Source organism: Varanus komodoensis, unplaced genomic scaffold, assembly GCF_004798865.1.
Source record: "Varanus komodoensis strain SLA01 unplaced genomic scaffold, ASM479886v1 scaffold37, whole genome shotgun sequence".
Lineage (NCBI taxonomy): Eukaryota > Metazoa > Chordata > Lepidosauria > Squamata > Varanidae > Varanus > Varanus komodoensis.
The window spans coordinates 3591748-3606460 of NW_025335889.1; the positions used below are offsets into that span (position 1 = coordinate 3591748).

General features: G+C 40.6%; 1 protein-coding gene across 4 annotated transcripts; it reads left to right on the forward strand.

Moving 5' to 3' along the window:
* Positions 1-2: 2 nt before the first annotated feature.
* Positions 3-11110, forward strand: LOC123028433 (oxidative stress-responsive serine-rich protein 1-like). Of its 4 annotated transcripts, none has more exons than XM_044440212.1 (4): positions 3-121; positions 4889-5009; positions 6156-6260; positions 6711-11110. In XM_044440212.1, the coding sequence occupies exons 2-4, from the start codon at positions 4933-4935 to the stop codon at positions 7408-7410; spliced, it is 882 nt and encodes a 293-aa protein (XP_044296147.1). In that variant the 5' UTR covers positions 3-121; positions 4889-4932; the 3' UTR covers positions 7411-11110. The 4 variants fall into 4 exon arrangements, with proteins under 4 accessions (XP_044296147.1, XP_044296149.1, XP_044296148.1 ...); XM_044440214.1 differs by having other exon boundaries at positions 33-121; positions 4892-5009; XM_044440213.1 differs by lacking the exon at positions 3-121 and adding an exon at positions 137-403.
* Positions 11111-14713: the final 3603 nt, after the last annotated feature.

Here is a 14713-nt window from a genome sequence, read left to right on the forward strand (position 1 = left end):
TCTGTGTAGGAGCTCAACGTGCGGGAGAGTCCCTCGGCGCTTGAGAGCATGCGCGCTCAATGTCGTCACTTCCTGTTGTTTCTTTCGTTCACTTCCGGCAGTGGCTCGCTTGACGGATCGGGTGAGTGGTGTTTTTTGTGGTGTGCTGGGGACGAAACACGCAGCATTTTGTTTCCTTGGCCATGATTGGAATCTGACAGAAGGGAGGCTGTCGGGTGGGGGTCTGGTTTGTTTGTTTCTTTGGTGGGACTACAAAGAGAGCTTGGATATTCTCCGTTCGCCTCATGGTAGAGGTGCCGAGTGGGAGGGGGTAGGTAAGATTCGGGCCTCGTCCCTCTTCTGTTACTTCGTACACCAGCTGTTCGTGCGAAGGGGATTCTTGTCTGCTACGTAATCCTGCTCGGTAATTACGTCTTTGGTTTAAAGCAAATAGGACAGGCGGTGGAGCACCCAGTTCCTTGTTTTCGAAATGAATCCCTTACCTCAATATACCGTGTTTAGAAGTGCAAAAAGTGCTGTGGACTCAAATGCTTTTTGGTTATACAGCCTCCCAAAACAGTCCCAAAATTTTATAACATAGTGTTGTATCAGTGAAAAGGTATATTTGCCAAAAATTGGTTTGACTCGACACATTGGTTGTGAGAAGAACGCTTATTTTTCTGAGGCTTATTTGTTGAGGATGAAGAGAGGCTAATCCCTATCAAAACAACATCTGATACTTTCATATTCCAATAGGCAGTTAAGAGGGTGCTAATAGGTATCTGAGCTCCATCATTAAACATCATTTTGTAGCAGTGTAATTCAGATGTTAACTAACAGTGTGTCTTTTGCAACCAAAGAAGTAATCTGTAAATTTGCAATAGACCCATAAAAGTGAGTATGGTTATTGGTATAACTACTTGAATAACTGTTTATGTAAGAGGCATTTTACAAAGCAGACTATGGCTCTGGAGTAAATTATGTCAGTGTGATTGAGTATAAGGTCTTTGGTTTTGGGCACAATCCTGTGTATGTTTACACAGAAAAACAGCCCAATGTCTCTCAGAATACCCTGGTTAGCATGGCTGGCCAGGGAATTCTGGAAGGTAGACTTTTAAAAATCAATATATGAACAGAATTGCACACTTAAGGAACTTGTCATTTGCTCCCTGACTCAGTAATGGATCTATTGTCCATAGCAAAATGTACAGAAGAGAGTAGCATTTAGGTAGAATATTGACCATAGAAGAAATAAATGCAAAGATGGGTGAAATAAGCTTATTGCACATTATGTTGTCCTAGACAAATACAAAGACAGGGTTCGGAGGGGGGCATTTAAAAAATGAACAGTTTCATTATGGCATGTTGTATTCCTCTTCTGCCACATGTTTGCTAAGATTTGCATAAATTCTCAGTTGATCATCTGTCTTTACTGACCCTGCAAACATTTACTCAAGTCCAACTGTTGCTTCTGTACTTGCTTCTTATGTCAGTATTATTTCAATTTGAGTATCTGTACAGCAGAACTCAAATATTGTCCTTCTGCGACAGATCTTAAGTGTTAGTATTTCTGTAAGATTCTGCAAATCCTTTGCACTACTAAGTTTATTACAAGTCCTGGGTCAAACATGTTTCTCAGTTGGTTGCAAACTGTAATGAGTGCTTATTTTATATTTTTGTCCAGAGGGCAGAGAGTCAAAACTAAGTAGATAGAGCAAAGCAGAAGTAAGACGATGGGCTCGATAAATCTTGTCATTAATTAATCTTCATGCTTTTCCACAAGTTTATGCAGTGGAGCCAGATGTGTATGTTCTTATATTGGTAATCACTTAACAAAACTAAATACTGATTCAGATATAATTGTTTGTGGTCTCATTGCCATGTAAACTTGTTATAGAAGCATTGTGTGGGTGTTATTTTGCATGCGTATGTTTCAGTGTGCCTTGTTGGAGCTTCCTGATCAAGTGAGCTTTGTTCTCTCCCATGCCTCTAATATGACATAAGCAAGCTCTGAATCCCATGATGTCTCAGTGCTGCCCTTTATGGCAGTCATTTGGAGCACATCCAAATGAAAATAATCACATGAAGAATACACCCTGTGTGTATTTCAGGCTTAGCTAAGATTGCATCCACATAGGAACACTCATGAGAGCACATTTATCTGTAGTCATGAACTGGAATTGAAGAATTAAGTGTGCAGCTTGAGAGTCTTCCTGAACCTACCAAGGACCTAGCCTCAGTTATATCCACACTGGGTTGCTGCAATGCTTTCTAAGTGGGGCTGTTCTTAGAGAGAGCTCAGCAGCTGGTTCAAAATGCAGTCATCCAGGATGTTGGTAGGAGCAAGCCCATCTGGTCATATAATGCCTATACCATATTTTTACCAGTCTGTTTCCAGGATCAATTTAAAGATATTTTATTTCAATTACCTTTACAGTTCTAAGTAGTTTGGGATCTGGCTATCTTTCAGATTTATTTGGTGATTACCAGACATAGGGGCTCTTCTGCAGGAGCACCTAGATCAACCATAGGAAGCCTCTAACCCAACAGGAGTCTGTATCCAATCCACATCCTGCCGGTTCTGCAAAAATCTGAGATCAGTCTCTTTTCCCTTACTAGTTCATTTGCATTTCACTGCACAGAGAAGAAAATGAAAAGGAAGGGTAAAGAGAATGAAAACACAGGAAGAAAGAGAGGGTAGTTTTGGCCATGCTCATCTCTGGGATGCACTCATAAAAACACATGTGCATAGGAGCTACATGTGAACAGGTTTTCAGCCTGAAGAAGGTTTTCCACTCCTTATGGAATTCACTGCCTAGGGAAATGTGCCAGCATGGTTTTAAGAAAACCAAGAAAACCATTTTCAGTGGTGATTTACGTTACCTGTGCAGGGAGAGAGACAGGGGGAGTGCATCCCTGTTGGTTCTCCTGGACCTCTCAGCGGCTTTCGATACCATCAACCATGGGATCCTTCTGGATAGGCTAGCGGGATTGGGAGTTGGGGGCACTGCTCTGTGGTGGTTCCGCTCCTGTCTCAATGGCCGATTCCAGAAGGTGGTGCTGCGGGACTATGGCTCTGCACCATGGCAGTTATGCCATGGAGTTCTGCAGGGGTCCATTTTGTCCCCCTTGCTATTCAACATCTACATGAAACCACTGGGAGAGGTCATTAGGAGGTGTGGGCTGCGGAATCATCAGTACGCTGATGATACCCAGCTCTACCTCTCGTTTTCAACCAATCCAGGTGAGGCAGTGGCTGTACTGAACCAGTGCCTGGCCGAAGTAATGGGCTGGATGAGGGCCAATAAACTGAAGCTCAATCCAGACAAGAAAGAGGCCCTGTTGGTAGGTGGTTTGGGCTTCGGGGTGGGGGACCTGGACCTTGTCCTGAATGAGGTTGCACTCCCTCTTAGGGACAAGGTTCGCAGCTTGGGAGTGCTCCTCGACCCTGAGCTGTCATTAGAAGCTCAGGTGACGGCGGTGGCGAGGAGCACTTTCCTTCAGCTTCGGCTGATCCATCAGCTGCGTCCCTTCCTGGAGAATGATTGCCTGGTGACAGTGACACATGCACTGGTAACTTCCCAGTTAGACTTCTGTAACACGCTCTACGTGGGGCTACCCTTGAAGATGGTCCGGATACTTCAATTGGTGCAAAACAGAGCTGCCAGATTGCTGACAGGGACTCGGCGTTGTTCTTATATAACCCCAGTTCTCCGTCAGCTTCACTGGCTCCCCATTGAAGTCTAGGCTCAATTCAAGGTGTTGATTATCACCTATAAAGCCCTCAACGGCTTGGGACCTGGTTATCTAAAGGAATGCTTGCATCCATATATGCCCTCCTGCCCCTTGAGATCGGCAGCAGATGCCCTTTTCTGGGAACCCTCTGTGAAAGATATTAGGGTGAGTACCCGGAGGAGGGTCTTCTCTGCGGTGGCGCCCCACCTATGGAATGCGCTCCCCAGAGAGGTCCTCCTGGCGCCATCGTTATTTGCTTTTCGGCGCCAGGCCAAGACCTTTTTATTTAAAAGTTATTTTAATTGTTAATTTATGAATTGTATTTATTGGGTTTTTATGTACATGCCGAGATGTTTCTGGTTTTTTAACTCTAATTATATAACTGTTTATTTATGTTTGTTTATTGTTGTAAGCCGCTCCGAGGCTTTTTGCGAATGGGGCAGCATAACAATTGTTTAAATAAATAAAATAATAAAATTTGTCCTACTTGGTTTTTTTTAACAAAATAAAACTGTTTTGTAAGGTGATATCCCTAAAGGTGGAGGCTAAGCAAGGAAAATTAATATTGTGCTATGGTGACCTAAATACCAGTGTCAGCAAAATTTAGTAAGAATCTTTGTGTTTTGATTAGAGCAGTCTAATGAACTTTAATCTTTATTTCCTAATACTGAGACTGTCGTGTTTTTGTTCTCCATACATATAAATATTTCTAATCAGAGTGGGAAGAAATAATTCTGATAGCCACACAATTTGGTTCATCTGCATTTTTCTAGCCATTTTTTGTTATTAAATAGATGGTTCTACAGGAATTGGCAATCTGTGTAGTATCTGCATGCTATATACTCAGTTCCTACTACCGTTGACTGGAAATGAACCAATATGGTAAAAGGCTTCAAAATACTGCAGAAAAATTGTGCTCTGAATAACATGAGTATTCAATAGAAATTCACCATGGGACACTTTTGTTAAGAAAGCAGAAATTCGCTCCTAAAAGGTGGCTTTTCATATGAAGTATCAATATGAGTTAAAATGTGTTCAACTTATGTATAGTAAGCAATGATAGCAAATGAAACAATATATTTAATTCCAATTGTGGAGTTTTATTTCCTGTGGTCTTATTGTACTTTTTGTTCTCTCTATGAACTTAATGTAATTGATCTCTCTTTTTTATTAGTAGTCACTATATGGCAGGCACTGTAATACTCTAATATTATATAAATGGAATCAGAAGCTAAAGAAGGAGATGAAGAGAGCTTGCAAACAGCTTTCAAAAAGCTGAGAGTGGATCCAGCTGGGTAGGTGACAGTGTCATAGTTACTCTTATGTGCTTGGTATTTCTAGTATTACATTGCCTCCTTTCTGGTAGCTTGGAACTAGCTGGGAAGAAAAGCATTTGCTGATTATTAATGGTTCTTCACAATGAATATATTGATATTGTGTCTCCCAATACCCTTATTGGTAATTTGAACAGTTGTATAAGAGATGCTATATGTCAATTTATCATTTTTCTCATTAAGAAAACAGGTGCTTTTTTGCTCGGGGCGGGGGCAAAATTGGGTAAAAAAAGAGGATGTTGAACTATACAAGAACATTTGGAAGATTTTTTTTTAGAAATGCCTCTATTTCCCCATCCCATCCTCAAAAAACCCAACTGTTGAGTAGATTTCAGGCGCTCACATTTTCATAATATGATTAGAATTGGCATGCAACCCAGCTTCCTTAATCTGTAGTTTTCAGCATCAGTTAGTGCACTTTAGTGAATATTAGTGTCTTTATATTCCATGACAGTAAAAATATCAGGAGGAAAGAGTAATTTTTCCATTTCTGTTCCTTTTTGTTGGTTATTTGTGTGAATATTCTGTGGTCGTGCAATATTAGTCTTTGTATTTCATATAAATTTAGAAATTGTATAGCCCTTGAGTGCTTTTATGTTTTGTCAATAGAAAGTAGTAATCAAAAACTAGAAGAGCATTTTGGACAGTTTCCAAATATTTGTTTGAAACCAGGTAAATTCACCCTATATTTCTGTGGTGATGGCACCATATTAATAATCATCAATTGTTTGCAATATCAGTAACAACAGTAGAAGAAGTCTTTCTGAGCACGACAAAAATTTCCTGTACAAGAACCAATGGCAATTTCTTGGAGTACAGTATTTGACTTTTTAGTGTCTTTTTAGTGACACTAGAACACTTGTCACCTAAAGAGTTATTTAATGGCAGAGCTTTTCCTTCAACTCACTACATCATGACAGTTAGACAAGACTACATAATGTTTCTCACCCATTTGTTTATAGATGAGCAATAGAGTTGTGGTGGGGAGAATCATTTCATTATATTTGGTGCTTTAAGCACGTAGCATATAAATATAAGGTACACCATATCATGAAAATCTGCCTTTGGGTCCTTTGTAGCTTTTTTCATATGTTATTTGCCTCTTAGATCATCTCAAGCTGTGACTGAAGGAACGGGACTGAGAGCTCAAGTCCGAGCAGCTGGTGATGGTGGAAGGCATCAGACTATCTGTTCAAGAGAGACTTGGCATGGGTAAGACATCATTAGCAACTGCACATTCAAGATCTTCTCCTTGAATTGAACTCTTCTTTTGTTACCAGTAATTGGCTAGAATGGTAACCTGGTAAGTGCTTGCATGTACCACGATCCTCTTCTTGCTGCTGCCTTTCTCAAGTGTATTGTATGAGAATGATTTAGTTGATAAATGATTGGTGGGAAACCATCAGTAGCTTGTGTAACTTGCATTTAAGGCTGATAATTATAATAGTTTCCTATAGTTAAGTTACAGTTGTGTCACATAAAATCTCCGTTCTGCATACTGATCTTTCTCAGGAAAAGAAAATCAGTATAAACCATGAGGTACAATGGCTTCATCCACAGAAGTGGAGCAAATAATTTTAGGACAGACAACACTATTCCTAATTTGGAATACATTTTTTTCAAGAATCAGTTTCTGCTAATATTTGCGGCTCTCTATTACAGATGTACAAGGAAACCCCTGAGAGGGGCAACAAGGCCACAGCGTCGCAGGCGTTCCAAATCTCCAGTCCTGCATCCTCCGAAGTTTACATACTGCAGCATGAAATCATCTTCAAGTAATCAGCTGAAACACAAAAGCCAAATAGAAGCTTCAAAGAACAAAATCGGTCCAGACCCTGGTGTTACAGAAGAGCCATACTTAGGAGGAAAGAGGTGCCCCCTCTTTGAAAGCAGCAGCTGCAGGAGAGTCAGAGGAGAAGAACAGAGCACTTTCACAAATGAGCAGCCTTCAGAGAATTTGGGAGGGAGTTGCCACGCTTTTTCTTTGACCTTTCAAACCAGCCTGGATCCTAACCAACCTTCAGATTTCCATTCACTTTCCAAGCTGAGTTATGGCAAGCAGTGCTCTTGTGTGGACAAAGAATGTCGGTGCAAACCATGGCAAGCAATAGGCGCATACTCCTTTTCTGGTTTGCGAAGTGTCCTGTCAGAATGTGAAAAGGCAGTCCTGGAAGTGCGTTCACAATCTTTGCCAAACCGCTCACCTTCTGGTACAGGTTCATCTGGCTCTGCCCGGTCTTGTTCTGAGCAAGCTCGAGTGTTTGTGGATGATGTGACTATTGAAGACCTTTCAGGGTACATGGAGTATTACTTATATATTCCCAAGAAAATGTCCCACATGGCAGAGATGATGTACACTTGACATGAGAATCATGACTTGGAAATTCAGTGCAGGTAGTGAGATACTCCCTCAGTGCCATAGTTGGAAATGTATCTGTTGTCATTGCTGTGTATTTGATCAAATGTTTATTTGCTCCATACAGTGTAGTTTTTTAAATAAAGAAAAAAAGAGACACTACCCCTCTGTCTTAAAAATGCATTACGTTACCTTCTACATTTCAAAAACATACTTGGGTAACGTCTTCTCCTCTGGCCATTCTAATGTTTTCATTAAATAGGTTTCTTAAAGCTATTTTTTTTTAAATATTCTTTCTGAACTAGAACATCATTAAGGCTCAAACACTTGTGCTGATTTACATTAACATTGCTGATCATATTTTAGTTAGCTCACTTCTAATGAGTGATGTTGTGATGCATCCTTACAGCTGTTTTTATGGGAGGTACATGCTTTGAATCCAATCTTGAACCAGAAAACTAAAAAATGATATGCATAAGTAGTGATGTGCAAACCCCCTCACAATAACTTGGCTGAAACTCCTTTAATATCTTAGGAGTTTTTGTCTAGGGAGGACCCACCCTGCCTCATACCAATTTTTAATTTGCTGTGGTCAGCATTTCAGTGACAAGTTGGGCATAAGCTTTTTTGGTGAACAGTTTCATAATCTGTCACTATCTGTTCCATTCCTCAGTTTTCTTGCAGAAGAATGGCATACCTCTACTTCATAGAGGAATGAAGCTTCGTATTGACTGATTTGAAATCTTGTCCTGTACCTCCTTCCAGCCATTTATCCACTCTGCCTTCCTTATCAGAGCCTTTTATGCTCATTTAAAATTATTCTTATACTGAACTTGCGAGGGAGCCTGAATACAGCAAAAGAACTGGTGTAGATGCTGTCTTAAAACACCTTTTTGGGTAAGCAAGCACCTAAGAATCTTCTAATAATTTTCCAAGTAGATGGATGTTTCCAAACTATCTGATACTTTATACAAGGTCAGCTGCACATGCTTCACAAATTTAGCCTCTTTACCATTGTGGTCTTGTAAGCCATTTGCAGCTTGAGAGGTCTGCCTCCATTTTCACTTCTATAAGCACCTTCAAAAGTAGCAGAGTTAACACTCTTAATTTAGAAAATAAGGAATTCAGGTTAAATGTGTTGCACAAGCTTAAAATTAGGCCAAAGGGAGAGCTGTGGCTATAATTCATATCTCTTTGGTAACTTCTTTTTTTAGGTGGAGGATTGATGCTATTGTTAATTAAAGTTTGTGTTCTTGCTATTGATTTGGAAGTTTGTTTCTGAAGTAGTACAGTTTAGCAGCCAGGTGTCCCACTGGATAACCTACATAGAATGAGCATCTACAACCAACTGTGTGCTTTCATATAGAAGAGCAAGTAGCTGCAGGGCAGAGAATTATTCTCAGTCTAGGGCTGGGGTATACAAGCTTTCTGGCTCTGAGGATTGTATGTGATGCTGACATGGGGTTGTAGGCCTCACGTGTATATCACATCTAAAAACACACACCTATGTACATGCACACATCAGTGATCCTGGTACAAATCCTTCATTTCCTGCAGATCTGCATAAAGATTTCTGGGGGAAGGAGTAGAGTATACTGGTGAGAAGAATTTGGCAGAAGGCAGGGTCAGAACACCCTTTGTGGCTATAGGATGTTAACCCTGGCCTTCAAAGAAACCCGTTATCTTTTTGTAGGCATTTGAAGAATCCAATTTGAATGAAAAATGTGGAACAGCCTCCTATTGTTCCTTTGAACTAAGGAAAGATGCTAATGGAAAAATGAAAAGCAATAATTTGTGTAGGAACTTGTCACCCAAGTAGCACAAAAGTGAACTAGTAAGGAAATACAGGGTGTGACAGAAATACCTCCCACATTTTAAAGGTTAAAAAAAGGAAAATGAAACAACATTTATTAAAAATCAATTTCACTATTGTTTAAACAAAGGGTTACAGTTTTTATTCATTTGGTTTTAAAATTGGTTTTAAAAATTACATCCTCCAAATGGTGGCCTCTATTCACTATACACTGTTATAGACGATTTTTGAAGTTTTCCATTACTCGAAGAGTCATTCCAGGTGGTATTTCTGCAATCTTTTGACGAATAGCATCCTTTAATTCTTCAATGATACCTGGTCGATGTTTGTTGACCTCTGTTTTCAAGTAACGCCAGAGAAAAAAATCACGGGTTGAGATCGGGCGAGTGTGCAGGCCATTCAATGTCACCGCGTAAGGAAATCAAACGTCTTGGAAACATTTCCCTCAGAGCTTCCATTGATGATCTTGCTGTGTGCGCAGTGGCTCCATCTTGCTGAAACCACACATCCTGATTGCGAAGGTCATTTACTTTTGGTTCCAGAAATTTCTGCAGCATCTCCACGTACCGGTCAGATGTTACTGTAACCGAGTGGTTTCTCTCCTCAAAAAAATAGGGTCAGACAATCCCAAGGCAGAAGCATGTTTACGAGTTGAACGTGTAGGAGACTGAGTAACAGAAAGTCTCACAGCTTGAACACTTTCTGGAGTTCGAGCGCTTCGAGGTCTTCCAGGTGGCTTTCTTTTAAGTGCTGAACCTGTGGCTCTGAAATTTGCAACCCATAGCAGTATTGTTTTTCTATCCAATACAGCATTCCGACCTAACATGTAATGAGTTCAAAAAGTTCTCTGTGTTGCAATTACAGATTCACCATTCTTCAAAAACGTTTCTACAGCAAAAGCACGCTGTGCACCAGTCCAAACCATATTGCTAGATGTGGGTATATGAAAAAAAGGGAAGTCATTAGCTAAATGAAGACATCATTGGCACTTGCATAAGTTCATTAGCAACACATAGGTGAAAGTTTAAAATGTGGGAGGTATTTTTGCCGCACCCTGTACTACAAGTTTGGTGTTCATGGTTGACATGCATGTAGATCACTTGATTTTGCAATATTTTGTACACAATTCCCCAGAAAACTAGCATGTGCATCCCATTGAAAGAAGTGGAAACTGCTGAAAAGCAGGGGCAGTCACTGCATTTTCATTGAAATTGGGCAGGAAAAATTCCCTGTGGATTGCACCCTTGCTGTCTTGTAGCCTAGTGTATTGATTGGTTCCATTTTGGAGCATTGTGATGGTTGTGAGTGGTATGAAAGCTTTATCTCTGCTGGTTCATTTACATGTGTACTGTTTCAAGCTCTAGTCAATAAGTGATACATCAGTGTACCATCCCTTAGATGTTGGTGTTGTATTCTTGCACCTCAAAAATGGGTGCAGACTTAAATTTTGTGAAGGATTTGATTAGCTCATCCCACAAAGTGGAGTAACTGGAATGCCCAGCTCACATTCTGTACACATGAGTAGTCCTACCAATTTGTTCTTTAGGACAGTGTCACGAAGTGCCTGCTCTAAATGTAATGTTGAGGGGAAAAATGGGTCTAGCACTGTAGATATTCTTATTTTGCACAGCTTCAGGAAGGATTAAATTACCTGTACTTGCTAATAGTTGAAGCCATTCTTATTTTGATTGCAGACTCCTGGGGTAAAAATTGTCCCCAGATATGACTAGTATCCCCTACAATGTACATATAAATCCCAAAACTATGTACTCGCTGAATCATTGCTTTGAGAGCAAATACGATGTTGAAATCATGGTATTCCAGATCACTTTAAGAGGGTCTGATTCTAGGCACAATAAAATGAAAATATACAGTGTTTTACAGAAAAGTTCATTCAGTTTGACTTTTCACTTTTTTTCCTGTTAACAATCTTGAATTGAAATTGATTCAATTGGCATTGTTACCACTGGATGTATACAAGAGATTTTGCAGCTTCATGGTGTTGACTATTATTTACATGAGTATTCAGGCCCTGTGCTATGCTACGTATGCCTGAATGAGATCTGGTGCAACATGCTACCTGCTGAAGTCACACTTTGTAGTTGAATGGTACCCACCCATGAGCAATTCTGTCGCTCAGATAAAATACACCTGTTTCTGGAATGTCCCAATTGTTGGAGTGCAAATCCAAACAAAGAGCATGATAAAAACCAATGAGCTATCAAAACAATTTCGGAATAAAGTTTAGAAGAACTAGTCAGGGCTGAGCTAAAAATATTCCAAACTATGAGTATTCCCCAGAGCACCATCACTACAAAATGGAAAGAATAATGTTCAAGCACAAGTTTGCTTAGAGAAAGCCGTCCACCAAAACTCAGTGACTAGAGTTAGGAAGGCACTTCTGACAAGGTCTTTGTCAGAAAAGGAATCAAGAGGCCAATGGTAACTGAAGCTGAATCTGCAGCTGAGATGGCGGAAACAATCCACAGTACAACTATCATCCAAAGTTCCATAAAGCTGGTTTTACAGAAGAAGGATAAGAAAAAGCCATTGCTGGAACAAACTCATATCCAAGCTCAATTAGAAGTGGCAAAAAGCCATTTGGGTGACACAGAAGGCATGCATAAAAATGTTCTTGGGACTGATGAGGTCAAAATTAAACTTATTGCAGAAACCTATGCATGGTACAAAGACAACAGTGCTTGTTGCCCTGAAAGCACCATCCCCGTGGTGAAGCATGGCAGTGGAAGCATATAGTGAACATGTTTTCCCTTTACGGCGACTGGGAAACTGCTAATTTTGGGGGGGCAAGTTGAATGAAGTCAAATACAGGGCAATTCTAAAAGAACACGCTCAGTCTGCAAGGGACCAAGGATTGGGGCAGAGATTCACCTTCCAGCAGGACAAGGTTGCTAAACACACAGCCAAAGTGTAACACCGGAGCAGTTTACAGACAAGATCTGGAATGACCCAATCAAAGCTCAGATCTCAGTTTGGTTGAGAATCTAGGGCAAAGCTTGAAAGCTGCTGTTTGCCAATGGTCCCTGTCCATCCTGACAGTATTGTAGCGATTTTGCCAGAAATAATGGGCTAACATGCAGAACGCAGATGTCAAAGCTAACAGACTTAAGAAGATTCACCACTGTAACTGCTGCAAAAGGTGTTTCAATGAACACTTATGCAACCAACAAGTGCAAGTTTGTTGATTTTTGTGCAAATACTTTGCACCTTCACAATGTTGAGTATCATGTGTAAATCAAGTAGTATGTCAATTAAATCCATTTCAGTTCCAGTTTGTAAGACAGCAAAATTTGGAAATTTCAAGGGCAGGGAATTTTCTACAAGGCACTGTATGCCCCATCATTCCTATTTCTCTGGAGATTAAGGCTTGTCATTGTTTGAGTAAAAAATACCTGCCAAAACTTGAATGGAGTTTCTGAAGTATCTTTTTAAGGTACAAGACAAACAAGAAAAGTCACTGTAAAAGTTTAGAATAGAATGCAGCAAGGCTAATTTCCCCTATATTAGTTAAACAAATTATTCTTCTCAGTCCTGGCTTAATAGCTACCTAAAAGACGAAGTCAAGGATATCTGCAGCAGTCCTGTGCCAATAGATCAGTTTTTAAAAACTGCACTTTTATACAAGCAGTTGCGCTCACTCTCTTTCGGGGGGGGGGGGGGGTTAAAAGACCACTAGGGGGAGCTTTGGGGAAAGTTTTTGAGAACCTAGCTTGCTGTTTTTTCTCTAGTGTGCTACATCCAAAGCTGCACTATATAATCACCATTGTTTTGAGTGAGTGATTTCAGCAGACCAATTCATAGAAGTAACTTTACAGGTAATAACTGATCCCAATCCTTATGTGGGCAAAATCAAATCAAAATCAAATAATGGGCAAAGAAAGCAGGATGTTTTTGTTTGCTTAATAGACATGACTGTTTATAGAATGAGAACCCCATGACTTTTGAAAAGAGGGTGTGTGTGTGTGTCTAGCAGGGATGGGAGAGATACTGGAATTGAAAATGTGAATGCTACTGTCCATATGCATTTTCTAGTCGAATGCAAGAATTAGAGTATTTGGGATTATAAGGCACAAGAAAAGCTCTGGGAATGTGGGTGTCAACATTTTAAAGCTGGGATTAAAATTCCTATTTTTGAAACTGATCTGTCAAAGCTAAATTCCAAATAAATGTTGTAAATATTATTTCTGTGTTTATGCAACAATTTTCTATGATTGGCAGCTGCAGATACAGCACTTTTTCACACCCCAAAATTAAGCAAAGTTTGCAGAGGTATCTGTTAAGAGTGTTTGCACAATGATCTTCATCTAGCCCAGTCCTTAAGACAGACAGACAAACAAACTTATTTGGGAGGGATAACTTCCGTTTGTAAGAGTGCAATCCTGTGCATTTTATACAGAAAAAAATTCTGAAAGCCAGTCTGGTATGATTGTGAGAGTGCTGGAATGGGTACATGGGAGATCCAGGTTAGAGCCCCCACTCAGCCATGAAGCTCAATGGGGTGACTTTGGGTCAGGCATTGGGTCCTGACCTAACCTACCTCACAGGGTTGTTGTGAGGATAAAACAGGGCCATATACACTGCCTTGTGTACTTCACAGGAAGAAAAAGGATGAGATATCAATGTAATGAAATGTAACGATAGTAATTGTGGATTTACTAAACCAGTGCCCAGCTTTAATGGTGGACTGGATGAGAGCTAACAAGCTGAAGCACAGTCGAGACAAAACAGAAATGCTGTCGCTGGCTGGTTCCTTAGACTGAATGGAGGGTGTTCAACCTGTTCCAGGTGGGGCTGCACTGCCCTTGAAGGAGCAGCTTCAAAGCTTGGGGTTTCTCCTTGATCCATCTTTGTCACTTGAAGTTCAGGTGGCCTCAGTGGCTTGAAATGTCTTCTGGCCAGCTATGCCCCTGCCTGAACAGAAATAATCTGATCCCAGTAGTCCATGCTCTGGTAAACTCTAAATTAGATTACTGCAATGCTCCTAATGTGGAGCTGCCCATGAAGATGGTTCAGAAGGTGCAGTCTGTGCAGCAAGATCAGTAACTGGGCCCCATAGGACTGGATACATAAGACTAGTTGTGGCCCACTTGAACTGGATGCCCGCATGATTCCAGGCCCAATTCAAGACCTATATGGTCTTCCATGGCCTGGGACTGCAAAACCCATCTAAGCTCTTCTTCCAGCCATGATCTACTCAGATACAATGCATGACCTCTGAGGCCTTCCTCTAATGCCACCGCCAAGGGAGGCTTAGAGATTGGCAACAAGGGAGAGGACTTTTCGTGATCTATGGAAGAACCTTACTGTAGTCTGCTTGGCACCAAGCTTGTCATCTTTTTAGTGCCAAGTTAAGATGCTCTCATATGCCAAGGCCTTTGAATATTTACCTAACTACCTAGGGCTGGATGGAACTACCCATCCCAGGTGTTTTTCTTTTTGCATACCTTTTTGCTGTATGTTTTGGTTGTTTTAAGT

Bases quoted from the DNA above. Each gene is read 5' to 3' on its own strand.
- LOC123028433 (XM_044440212.1), top strand. From the start codon at position 4,933: ATGGAATCAGAAGCTAAAGAAGGAGATGAAGAGAGCTTGCAAACAGCT. The intron at 5,010-6,155 runs GTAGGTGACAGT...TTTGCCTCTTAG, and splicing joins CTGAGAGTGGATCCAGCTGG to ATCATCTCAAGCTGTGACTG. The intron at 6,261-6,710 runs GTAAGACATCAT...TCTCTATTACAG, and splicing joins TCAAGAGAGACTTGGCATGG to ATGTACAAGGAAACCCCTGA.